Genomic DNA, 12364 nt, shown 5'->3' with positions numbered 1-12364 from the left:
GGTGATCGATGGTATCAAAAGCAGCACTAAGGTCTAGGAGCACGAGGACAGATGCAGAGCCTTGGTCTGACACCATTAAAAGTTAATTTACCACCTTCACGAGTGCCGTCTCAGTGCTATGATGGGGTCTAAAACCAGACTGAAGCGTTTCGTATACATTGTTTGTCTTCAGGAAGGCATTGCGTTTCTGTGCAACAGCTTTTTCTAAAAATGTTGATAGGAATGGGAGTTTCGATATAGGCCCGATAGTTTTTAAAATATTTTCTGGGTCATGGTTTGGCTTTTTCAAGAGAGGCTTTGTTACTGCCACTTTTAGTGAGTTTGGTACACATCCGGTGGATAGGGAGCCGTTTATTATGTTCAACATTGGAGGGCCAAGCACAGTAAGCAGCTCTTTCAGTAGTTTAGTTGGAATAGGGTCCAGTATGCAGCTTGAAGGTTTAGAGGCCAAGACTATTTTCATCAATGTGTCAAGAGATATAGTATTAAAAAACTTGATTGTCTCTCTTGATCCTAGGTCACGGCAGTGTTGTGCAGACTCAGGACAACTGAGCTTTGGAGAAATACGCAGATTTAAAGAGGAGTCCGTCATTTGCTTTCTAATGATTATGATCTTTTCATCAAAGAAGTTGAATTTATCACTGCTGAAGTGAAAGCCATCCTCTCTTGGGGAACGCTGATTTTTAGTTAGCTTTGCGACAGTATCAAAAATACATTTAGGATTGGCTCTATATAATAAGGTCATCACCAAAGTGCGCAGTACACAGGTGCACAACAAATAATAACCCTATTAGACGATGAAGACATGCTTGGTGATGCACATGGACAAATGGTCAGGTTGTAAATGTTACCTTCTCTTATTCCAGGATTACATCAACTGTGCTGAGATCAGGGTGGAGTTCACCTGTCGTCACTTCACTGTGGGTATTTTATTAGGATCCCCATTAGCTGTTGMAAAAGCAGCAGCTAATCTTCCTGGGGTCCACACAAAATATGAAACATGACATAATACAGAACATCAATAGACAAGCACAGAACTACATTTCAAAAAAAGTTTTTACAAAAAAGCATAAGTAGCCTACATATCAATGCACGCACGCAAGCTATCTCAGTCAAATAGGGGAGAGGCGTTGTGCCGTGAGGTGCTGCTTTATCTGTTTTTGAGACCAGGTTTGCTGTTCACTTGAGCAATATGAGGTGCAACRGAGTTCCATGCAATAATGGCTCCATATAATACTGTACGCTTGAATTTGGGGACTGTGAAAAGACCCCTGGTGGCATGCCTGGTGGGATACGTGTGTGTGTCAGAGCTGTGTGTAAATTGACTATGTAAACAATTTGGGATTTTCAAAACAATGTTTCTTCTAAAATGATGAAGTGATGCAGTCAGTCTCTTCTCAACTCTCAGCCAAGAGAGACTGGCATGCATAGTATTTATATCAGCCCTCTGATTACAATGAMGCACAAGACATGCCGCTCTGTTCTGGGCCTGCTGCAGCTTAACTAGGTCTTTCCTTGCAGCACTGGACCACATGACTGGACAATAATCAAGATAAGACTAAACTAAACTAAAAGCAGACCATCTCTTTATCACGGACAGACCTCTCCCTATCTTTACAACCATTGAATCTATGTTTTGACCATGACAGTTTACAATCTAAGGTAACGCCAAGTAATTTTGTCTCCTCAACTTGTTCAACAGCCACACTATTCATTACCAGATTCAGCTGAGGTCTAGACCTYAGGGAATGATTTGTACCAAATACAATGCTCTTGGTTTTAGAGATGTTCAGGACCAGATTATTACTGGCCATCCATTCCAAAACAGACTGCCAATGAAAGAGTTGTAAGCATCAGGGTCTCCAAATGATTCATGCTAGTATAATCCTTATTTCCTCTTTCTCTCAAAAACGTGAGGTCAACACTGTGCTCTCTGACATCATCAAGCACATTATGCCGGATCATGCCTTTGAGGATGCCTATGCTCAGTTCCAGTCCGTGATAAGGAAGACCCTCACCTACTTTCATGACTTCTCTATCCTCTTCTCCATGGTAAGACTTGGTTTSATATTCTCCAGTCTCACACAATCACTTGTGTTTGTCAGTGGATCGATCTAACTAGTTTCTCTATGATTCTCCCTTAGGAGCGTTTCCTTCCCTTCGTGGACATGTTCCAGAAGGACAGCGTCAGGGTGAAGGTGTGTCTCTCCATCATGGAYGTCTTCATCAAGTACGTCTGGTTTAGGCAACATCTTGGTTGATGTCATGCTAAGTGGCTAATGACACCCAAGCTAAATATCTCTTCAACTCTTTTCTATGTGAACTCAGTTTGCTTCTGTGCATGTATCCATGTGTCTATCCCGAATGTCTGTCTGTGTCTGTCCCTTCAGACACCAACAGGAGCACACTAGAGACCCTGTTATCCTCAATGCTCTACTGCACGTCTGCAAGACCATGCACGACTCTGTAAAGTAAATAGTCAACTGTGGGTGGGTGTGTTATAAAGTGACCCCACTCTCTCTGTGTCCTTTAGTGCGCTGACTCTGGAGGATGAGAAGAGATCTCTGGCCTTACTGATCAATGGCTTCATACGCATGGTGAGTGTCTGACTGAATACCCCTCTGGGTCCGCACTACTTCTCCTCCTGCATTTCCAAGGCTGACGGACAGTGACCCCCCCTCCACGTGAAAACAGCCAAGGGGCCAACCATAMCCCCTCATAAGCCCTTATCTACATCGTCTTATCTGTGTGTGCACATACATACATGCGACACCTAGACCACATCTAGACATGGTTGACCTTTATTAACTTGTGTGTAGTTCTGTAATTGCAATACAAACCRACTTCTTTTGACAGTTGATATCGATCTAGTTAAACGTTGTAATAATTTTCCAAAGGTTACACATAGAGCACATACTGTAAATGCACTCAACTTATTGTCTTCTTTTCAGGCTGTGAACCAGCTGGCCATGGAGACAAGCTGTGTGATGAGGGGGAGCCACTCCCATAAGACTGCTGCTTTAGTCAGGGTTTGTCACACCACAGCACTATCTACAGTACCAGTCAAAGTTTGGACACACCTGCACATTCAAGGGTTTTTCTTTATTTTTTAATATTTTCTACATTGTAGAATAATAGTGAAGACATCAAAACTATGAAAAACAATTATGGAATCATGTAGTAACCMAAAAAAATTWAAACATATTTTAGAGTTTCGATTCTTCAAAGTAGCCACCCTCTGCCTCTTGACATTCTCTCAACCAGCTTCACCTGGAATGCTTTTCCAACAGTCTTGAAGGAGTTCCCACATATGCTGAGCACTTGTTGACTGCTTTTCCTTCACTCTGCGGTCCAACTCATCCCAAACCATCTCAATTGGTTTGAGGTCGGGTGATTATGGAGGCCAGGTCATCTGATGCAGCACTCCATCACGCTCCTTCTTGGTCAAATAGCCCTTACACAGCCTGGAGGTGTATTGGGTCATTGTCCTGTTGAAAAACAAATGATAGTCCCACTAAGTGCAAACCAGATGGTATGGCGTATTATTTTAAGGATATAGCCTACAAAGAAATACATTATAAAGCATTTGCGAGTGAGGTCCTGAGCACTCAGGAGCATGTTTTCATCAAGGATCTCTCTGTACTTTGCTCCTTTCATCTTTGCCTCGATCCTGACTAGTCCCCCAGTCCCTGCTGCTGAAAAACATCCCCACAGCATGATGCTGCCACCACCATGCTTCACCGTAGGGATGGTGCCAGGTTTCCTCCAGACGTGACTCTTGGTTTTGCGACTGCACTTGAATAAACTTTAAAAGTTCTTGAAATGTTCCGGATTGACTGACCGTGTCTTAAAGTAATGATGGACTGTAGTTTCTTCTGTATACCACCCCTACCTTGTTGTTGCTGTATACCACCGCTACCTTGTCACAACAACTGATTGGCTCAAATGTATTAAGGAAAGAAATTCCACGAATTAACTTAACAAGGCACACCTGTTAATTGAAATGCATTCCAGGTGACTACCTCATGAAGCTGGTTGAGAGAATGCCAAGAGTGTGCAAAGCTGTCATCAAGGCAAAGGGTGGCTACTTTGAACAATCTCAAATATAAAGTATATTTTGATTTGTTTAACTCTTTTTTGGTTACTACATGATTCCATGTGTTATTTCATCGTTTTGATGTCTTCACTATTATTCTAAACAATGTATAAAATACTAAAAACAAAGAAAAAACACCTGGAATGAGTAGGTGTCCAAACTTTTGACTGGTACTTTATGCCATTTAGGCCAACAACAACATTTTGCAGACCCTTTTATCCAAAGCAACTTACAGTTATGCATTCAGTTCTACAACTGAATGCATTCAACTGAAATGTGTCTTCCGCATTTAACCCAACCCCTCTGAATCAGAGAGGTGCGGGGGGCTGCCATAATCGACATCCATGTCTTCGGCGCCCGGGGAACAGTGGGTTAACTGCCTTGCTCAGGGGCAGAACAACATATTTTTACCTTGTCAGCTTGGGGATTCGATCCAGCAACCTTTCAGTTACTGGCCCATGGCTCTAACCAAGTACGAGTGGTACTGGGAATCCAACCCACTATCCTGATGTTGCAAGCCCATGCTCTACCAACTGAGCTACAGAGGACCATATGATATTGATTTCTCAGAGTAGACTTTAGAAATATAGAGATAAAGTGAAATGAAAGAATCATTGGAGTCAAAGTCGCTGCTTATACATGTTCTTTGTATTTTTCCATAGAACATGTTTTACTTAACTGTCCTCTCTTATCCCTTCCTGTTCTTCCTCTTTGTGCTATAGAGTGTTCCTAGACAGGGTAGTCTAGCCTTCTCTCTGTTTGGCTGCCTCTTGGCTCATGGGGAGCTATGTAACAACAAACTCAACCTGTGGAATCTGAGCCACACACGCACCTCCGTGAGTAAAACACAGGCAGTTTTAGGTGCAAGAACAAAACTTGGAGAGATATTCACTATCTCTACATACACAACACAGAATATGGTTTATTTCTTAGTCGCCCTCTTTTTCTTGACAGGTGAGGACACTAGAATTCATCAAGCGCCAGGTCCAGCAGCCAGACATGGTTCAACACCTCACCCTGCAGTCTAGGACCCGAGGCCATCAACTACATCCCCTGTCCCATACATCTACAGTGCCTTAAGAATGTATTCCCACCCCTTGACTTTAACATTTTGTGATACAGCCTGAATTTTAAAATTATTACATTTAGATTTTTTTTGTCACTGGCCTACACACAATACCCCATAATGTTAAAGTGGAATTGTTATTAAAAATGTTTACAAATGTATAAAAAATATAGAGCTGAAAAGTCTTGAGTCAATAAGCATTCAACCCCTTTGTTTTGTCAAAACTAAATCAGTTCAGGAGTAATGATTTGCTTAACAACTCGCATAAGTTGTATTGACTCCCTCTGTGTGTAATAAGTGTCTAACGTGATTTTTTTGAATGACTCCGTACCCCACACATACAATCATCTGTAAGGTCCCTCAGTCGAGCAGTGAATTTCAAACACAGACTCAACCACAAAGACCAGCGAGGTTTTCCAATGCCTCGCAAAGAAGGGCATCTATTGGTAGATGAGTAAAAATAAAAAAGCAGACATTGAATATCTGTTTGAGCATGGTGAAGTTATTACACTTTTGGATGGTGTATCAATACACTAGTCACTACAAAGATACAGGCGTCTTTCCTAACACAGTTACTGGAGAGGAACGAAACCGCTCAGGTATTTCACCATGAGGCCAGTGGTGACTTTAAAACAGTTACAGAGTTTAATATCTGTGATAGGAGAAAACTGAGAATGGATCAACAACATTGTAGTTACTCCACAATACTAACTTAATTGACAGAGTGAAAAGAAGGAAGCCTGAACAGAATAAAAATATTCCAAAACATGCAGCCTGTTTGCATCAAGGCACTGAAGTAATACTGCAAAAAAATGTGGTAAAGCAAGTTAACTTTTTGTCCTGAATACAAAGTGTTATGTTTGGGGCAAATCCAATAAAACACATTACTGAGTACCACTCTCCATATTTTCAGGTATAGTGGTGGCTGCATCATGTTATGGGCATGCTTGTAATCATTGAGGACTGGGGAGTTTTCAGGATAAAAAATWAATGGAATGGAGCTAAGCACAGGCAAAATCCTAGAGGAACACCTGGTTCAGTCTGCTTTCCACCAGACACTGGGAGATTAATTCACCTTTCAGCAGGACAATAACCTAAAACAGAAGGCCAAATCTACACTGGAGTTGCTTACCAAGAAGACAGTGAATGTTCCTGAGTGGCCTAGTTACAGTTTTGACTTAAATCTACAAGACCTGAAAATGGTTGTTTAGCAATGATCAACAACCAATTTGACAGAGCTTTAAGAATTTTGAAAATAATGGGCAAATGTTTCACAATCCAAGTGTGGAAAGCTCTTAAGAGACTTACCCAGAAAGACTGACAGCTGTAATTGCTGCCAAAGGTGCTTCTACAAAGTATCAACTCAGGGGTGTGAATAACTATGTAAATTAGATACCTGTATTTCATTTTCAATAAATCAGCAAACATTTCTAAAAACATGTTTTCACTTTGTCATTCTGAGGTATTGTGTGTAGATGGGCGAGACAATTCTTTTTAAAATCAATTTTGAATTCAGGCTGAGTAAGTCAATGGGTATGAATACTTTCTGAAGACACTGTACATCCCCTGTAGGGATTGTCTCACTTTAAAACTGCATCTGTTTAGTGCCCACTAGGTGTCAACTAGGCCCCTGGAGGACTGTACACTTACAGATTTAACATTTTCAGTATTTCATTTGGACCTAGTAAACTAGGTTGGTTGCCTCCAGCCAATAAGTTACATCAATTGATCAATTAATTGCCAGATTGATATGACACTCCCTCTTCAAGTCTAGACTGATCCTAGATAGGAAAAGCTCCTTACTACACCATAAACTAACATTATAGATAACCGATTCATACAGTGCCGTTAAACTTTACTCCATTTCAAATGATTGTATACTTGTGTATTTCTACTGAACTGACGTTTCTCCATTCTACATATTATTGTAATGTCTGAACATACATGATTGAAAAAAACTAAATCGTGATATTGGGGTATTTGTTTTGGCTCCTCTGAAAGCAACCAACTCATTCAAGCCCAGCACTCTTTAAAAAGACTGAGGACAGAGATGCTATCACCATTTGTGTTTATTTACTCAATTAGTGAATCATTTAAAAGGCAAACAACCCCCATTTGCATTCAAATGAAATTATCAAAAACCAAATGTTATGTTCAACATGCTGGCTTGCTTGCCAGAGCCCCAGTCTGCCTAAAAAGCCTTTGATCACACATACCCCTCAACTCCGGTAGCGTTCCCTAAATATTCTGCGCATTACCGTACAGACTCACACACCAGGAGGAATAATATATATGCAGGCCTTTAATGCTATCCAGGCAACTGATCTTGTTGAGTTAGTGCATTGAATAATGATGTAACCAATGCTATTAACTTATTTTTTTAAGCTGAGATATTTGTAGTGATCCTTTGTGGCTCAGTTGGTAGAGCAACACGCTAGAAAAGCCAGGGTAGTGGGTTCTACTGCTGGGATCACCCTTACGTAAAATGTACGCACGCATGACTAAGTAGATTTGGATAAAAATGTCTGCAAAATGACATATGTTAAAGTAGTAACACTTATAGACATCATGGCTATTATCAAAGATGTAACTTTATAATAACAATACCTGAAGGATGTGTCTGTTAGCTTGGAAGAGTCACGTGAGAATATTTATAGCAGTTATAATTCCAAAATAGATAAGAACCCCTAARACCTTTCACCACTCTTCTTAAACATGAATTCAAGAAATTCCCAAAACACATACAGTAAGTTAGCAGTGGAAAATGTCAATGAACTGGCTTAAACAACCACTGTATACTCTCTCTGTACACGTAAAAGGAGTCTTCATGTTGGATACTGGGGTATATTTAAACCAAACCCTGTGAGATTAATAATTAAGCTTCTGGATATCGACAATATAATTCCACAATAGGCTGGGATTTTTTTTGTTTTTATCTTAGTATTTTTAAATCTTCTTCGTTTTTTCTGGTATCAGTCAAACATCTGGACCGACAAAATAGCGCAGTCACCAACTCAATCTGACAATGTATCGGGGGGGTGGCAATGTATTAGAAGAGTTCAACGTAACGGATTCACATGAGCATGCCAAACACATTTAACACACACACCCACCCAGGTATATGACCTGAGCATACCCATCTACCAGTGGCGGTTGCTGAGGGTAGGATGACTCCTAATGATGGCTGGAACGGCGCTAATGGAATGGCAAACACATAGAAACCATGTGTTTGATACCATTCCACTCGAGCCATTACCATGAGGTGTCACCAACCTCCTGTGCCATCTACCCGTCTACTCCTGTCGACTTAAACACACGTAATCTTCCATATGGATTATGAGTAGTGGTCAAGTCCGGCTTTAGCTTGCAGCCAGGTGTACGATGCCTGACAGGTACGTCTCTCTACACCATGCAGCTACCACATTACAAGTTGTTTATAGTAATTATTTAATACAAATTACTACCTGCACCTGTGGAAGATGCATGGTATACGAGGAGAAAAAGCAGCACTCCCTAGAATGAAAAGGGTTTCTTTGTTGTTGTTGTATCCCAGGCTGACGTGTTATTTAACGAGTTGAACTATGACTGAAATGAATACGCAGCCATTGTTGAATCTTTTCTGTCCCTGTGGATGAGAGAAAATAAGTCCAGGGAAGGAAGGATTGCAGTTGCTCTCTTATCCTTTTTAAAGAAACAAACCTACACAGAAAATTGTCCAAAACTAAGAAACAAAAACTACAAAAAAAACGACAATTATAACATAACTCAAACGGAAGGAATTTGCATTTTGGCGCAGTCCAGGCAGTGCTGAGGGGGATAGTTTGGCCTGCTCTTTGTTCGGGTTCTTGTTGGATGTGGGGGGTCAGCCTTGCACTACCCTGTTCTCAGTCCAGTTCGATGGGGCTGCTGTGCTCCTGTGCTTCCTCTCCCTCCTCATCCTCACCTGAGCCCATCAGGCTGTTCAACAGGTTTCCTGACAGATACAGAACACACTTGAATGAAACACAAACATACCGTTTCACCAACGCAGCTTTCAATGGTGATCAGAATGAGTTTGTAAAAATACTGCTTAGTTCATGCCTGGTATTTAAGAGATGACAGTCACAAGCACTTACCTAGCAATCCACCATATGATGAAGACTGTTTGGGTGGCACCCCGAAGAAAAGCTGTCCTATCCTGTCGAGATACTGATGCAGCAGGCAGTCAATGTAACAGGAGAAGGGGGAAAAAATCATTAGACACCATGCCGAGTTACAATGCTACATGAGGAACACTCATTAAAGGGTCAAGCTCACCTCATTATACATAGGGTCCCTCGTCAGGGAAGGCTGATACTGCTCACATAGCACCGTGAACACTGTTAATTTTCCTCTGCAGAGGAGAACACAAAAAGTTGAGGCACATTTATGAGAACCTGGAAAAACAATGTGTTTTATTCCCTGAAGGTTTTGGTGGTTGGATAAATAAGGCCTTACCCATCCACTGCCAGCAAGAGAAACCAGATAAAGTTGAGCAAGGGCTGCACAAAGGGAGGATCCTTCTCTATTGAGGGGTGTTTCTGTGTATATGTGCTGAAAACTACAGACGCACTGTTTTTGTTCTTTAAACAGAGGAACCTGAGCAGGAAGAGGGAGGGGCAGAGGTGAACAAGCGATTAAACAGCAGAACAAGCAGCTTTTGTTGACAGATTGAAAACGGATCAGGGTGCAGGGAGACAGAGACTTACTGCAGGACGGCCTGTGCCACAAACATGTCCACCTCGCTGCGAAACCCCCGCTGCGCTGAGTACTCCACCAGCATCTGGGCACATCCCTCTCCATCAGAGGAGTGCAAGAAGTGGTAGCGAGACTCACTGTAGTTTTGCTCTAAACAGATATAATTATATCATATTCAACCTCTGTTCAGGGAAACATGAAAATGATATCCTTGCAGTTTAATGTTCAGAGTTTTCTACTGAATACCTTTCCACAAGGTGACTGCTAGGAGCTGATGCAGTTTGGGGGCGCCCAGCTTCCCCGAGCCACCTGTGGACCACTTGAGTGCGCGGGACACAAATGCTACTCTCTCTGGGGAGTTGGGGTCCATCAAACTAAACAGCTTAGCCAGGTGCTCTGAAATTACAACCCAGAGGAGCTTAACACAGCGACTACGGCACACTGACACTAACTGTGTTTATACTGTTTAACTACAATTCATTATATACACACACACGTTAGCTCACCTAAGTCTTCATCCTCCACCTTTGCCTCGGATTTCTCCAAAGACTCTAGCACCAACATTGACAGGTCTGCAGCACTGTTAAGCTGTGGATGACAAAAACCTGTAATTTGCCACAGAACTCCCAACTGTTCAGCTGTGGATAATTAAAATTGCTATAGCCAATGCCACAAAAATGKCCGAAATGCAACAAATGCCCCAGCGTCATGACTTCTTATACCTGGTTGTAGCTGAAGAAGAGCTGGGCGCCATTGTACATCAACTCCCTGGCATCGGTGTGCTTTGCCTGTGAAATATACCTGTGTCAAACAGAGATGGCAAATGTCATGTCACTGACAAACTGAATTCAAACCAGGCTAAGCAAGTGACAGTATCAATCAAATGCATTTATAAAGCCCTTTTTACATCAGCCGAGTGACAGTATGGATGTTAGTGTGGTAGTCCCCCTGCCTAATAACGAGGGCTGAAAAGTAATACTCAGTCACTGGACCAACATTTCTCAATACACGACAATAAATCACAGTTAACTGTCAGTTACTAGGCACACACAGTTCTCATGTGAAGTTAGGCTACCTGTCATGACAGTCAAAAMCATTGAAGTACAACAGTAAGTGAATGAATTACACCCAATGACTGATGACACCATCGCTATTAAAWTAGTGAAGGAAGGTTAGGAACCATGGGCAATACCAACACCCATAGCTAAATTGATTGTGCATGTGTAGCAAAGACGACTAGCTAGCTAACGTTAGCTGGTTAGGACATGTAAGTTAGCTAAAACAAACTAGCTYGCTCACGTTGGCTAACTACACACACTCTAGCTAGCGAGATAGCTAGATAGCCAGCTACCGTTACCTACTACTTGTATCTGTCATGATTGTTACTGGGCTGGAGATGACAGTCTGATTATCAGTGTGTCAGGTCAGTGAACTGTATCTTTACTAAACAAAGACGTACACTTATGGGTAACTAGTTAGAAAAACGAGATGGACTGGCTAGCTAGCTAGCGTATATTGCGACATTAGCTAGGCTAGCTCGCATGCTGTGTCCCATTTTGTGACTTGGAGTGATTGACGCAAAAAACTGTCCAAACAAAAAGAAGGACTGAGCCTAGTGGGTGGGGCAGTACCTTGAATATACCAATCATACACTAAAATGTAGGCAGCAAGGTTAACAAGCAGAACGATCTGGAAAGGGGAGGCCCAAAAGCGAACTAATAATCTCACCGGGCTAACGAAAATGGAAATTTCTTACCTAAAAAATAAGGTTCTGTACATCTGGTGAGCCTCATAGTAATCTCCCTTTTCAACACTGGCTCGCAGTTTCCCTTCAACCCGCTGMGTTCCTCCACGGTTTCTTGCATTGGAGCACTTCAGAGCCTCCTGCTCCGACATCATTATTGTTTGTTCCCAACAACCAAACGTTGACACTGACAGTGCAGAAAGCGGGTACAAAAAAAATACCTAGCATTGACCCATTTTACTTGCCGTAGTTAGCTATGGCACAGACAGAATGGGCAACACAGACACGCCACAARGGCTATAAAGCTGAAGCATCCGTTCAGAACGTTTTCTCACCACCAAATATGGTAGAGAGAGGAAGTCCAGTGGCAGGTCGTGGGAGAGGATGGAACTGGGTGAAACTGTCGACATTCTGCAAATTTTCTCATCGATGAAACATCTGATCTCAATACATTTTCTGTTMCCAAAACTAAAATCTGTTACGAACACAATGCATTAAGTTTTATAGACTTGACGCTTTGCCAAAGTCTTAAAAAATAGCGTTGTTTAGAAGGAGTGCAAGGTTTGTGCACATGCGCACTTCACAGAGGAGGCGTTCCCTGAAGGAAATCTATAAATACTGTATCTTTGGCAATGACCTTGTGTTGTTTACATCCAAGTCAGGTACTAGCAAATACAGTCTGGGGCGTTAGTGACAAGATTCCCTGCTAAAGTTAGGCCACTTTCATTTCACTAATTTTGCG

At 41.9% G+C, this 12364-nt stretch overlaps 2 protein-coding genes across 2 annotated transcripts; one reads left to right on the top strand and one right to left on the bottom strand.

Moving 5' to 3' along the window:
* Positions 1 to 1576: 1576 nt before the first annotated feature.
* Positions 1577 to 5213, top strand: LOC111978548 (VPS35 endosomal protein-sorting factor-like). Its single transcript, XM_024008660.2, has 6 exons — positions 1577 to 2052; positions 2145 to 2230; positions 2534 to 2597; positions 2952 to 3029; positions 4819 to 4932; positions 5051 to 5213. The coding sequence occupies exons 1-6, from the start codon at positions 1867 to 1869 to the stop codon at positions 5174 to 5176; spliced, it is 654 nt and encodes a 217-aa protein (XP_023864428.1). The 5' UTR covers positions 1577 to 1866; the 3' UTR covers positions 5177 to 5213.
* Positions 5214 to 7216: 2003 nt separating this feature from the next.
* get4 (guided entry of tail-anchored proteins factor 4) lies at positions 7217 to 12110 on the bottom strand. Its single transcript, XM_024007903.2, has 9 exons — positions 11635 to 12110; positions 10601 to 10679; positions 10385 to 10466; positions 10125 to 10274; positions 9890 to 10028; positions 9639 to 9779; positions 9459 to 9534; positions 9278 to 9350; positions 7217 to 9135 (listed from the first exon to the last, which is right to left on the bottom strand). Exons 1-9 carry the CDS (start codon positions 11775 to 11777, stop codon positions 9047 to 9049), a joined length of 972 nt encoding a protein of 323 aa, XP_023863671.1. The 5' UTR covers positions 11778 to 12110; the 3' UTR covers positions 7217 to 9046.
* Between the last annotated feature and the right edge of the window lie 254 nt (positions 12111 to 12364).

This window comes from Salvelinus sp. IW2-2015, linkage group LG18 (genome assembly GCF_002910315.2).
Source record: "Salvelinus sp. IW2-2015 linkage group LG18, ASM291031v2, whole genome shotgun sequence".
NCBI lineage: Eukaryota > Metazoa > Chordata > Actinopteri > Salmoniformes > Salmonidae > Salvelinus > Salvelinus sp. IW2-2015.
Note: the sequence above shows the minus strand (reverse complement) of the source record. Positions and strands in the feature narration are given on the sequence as shown.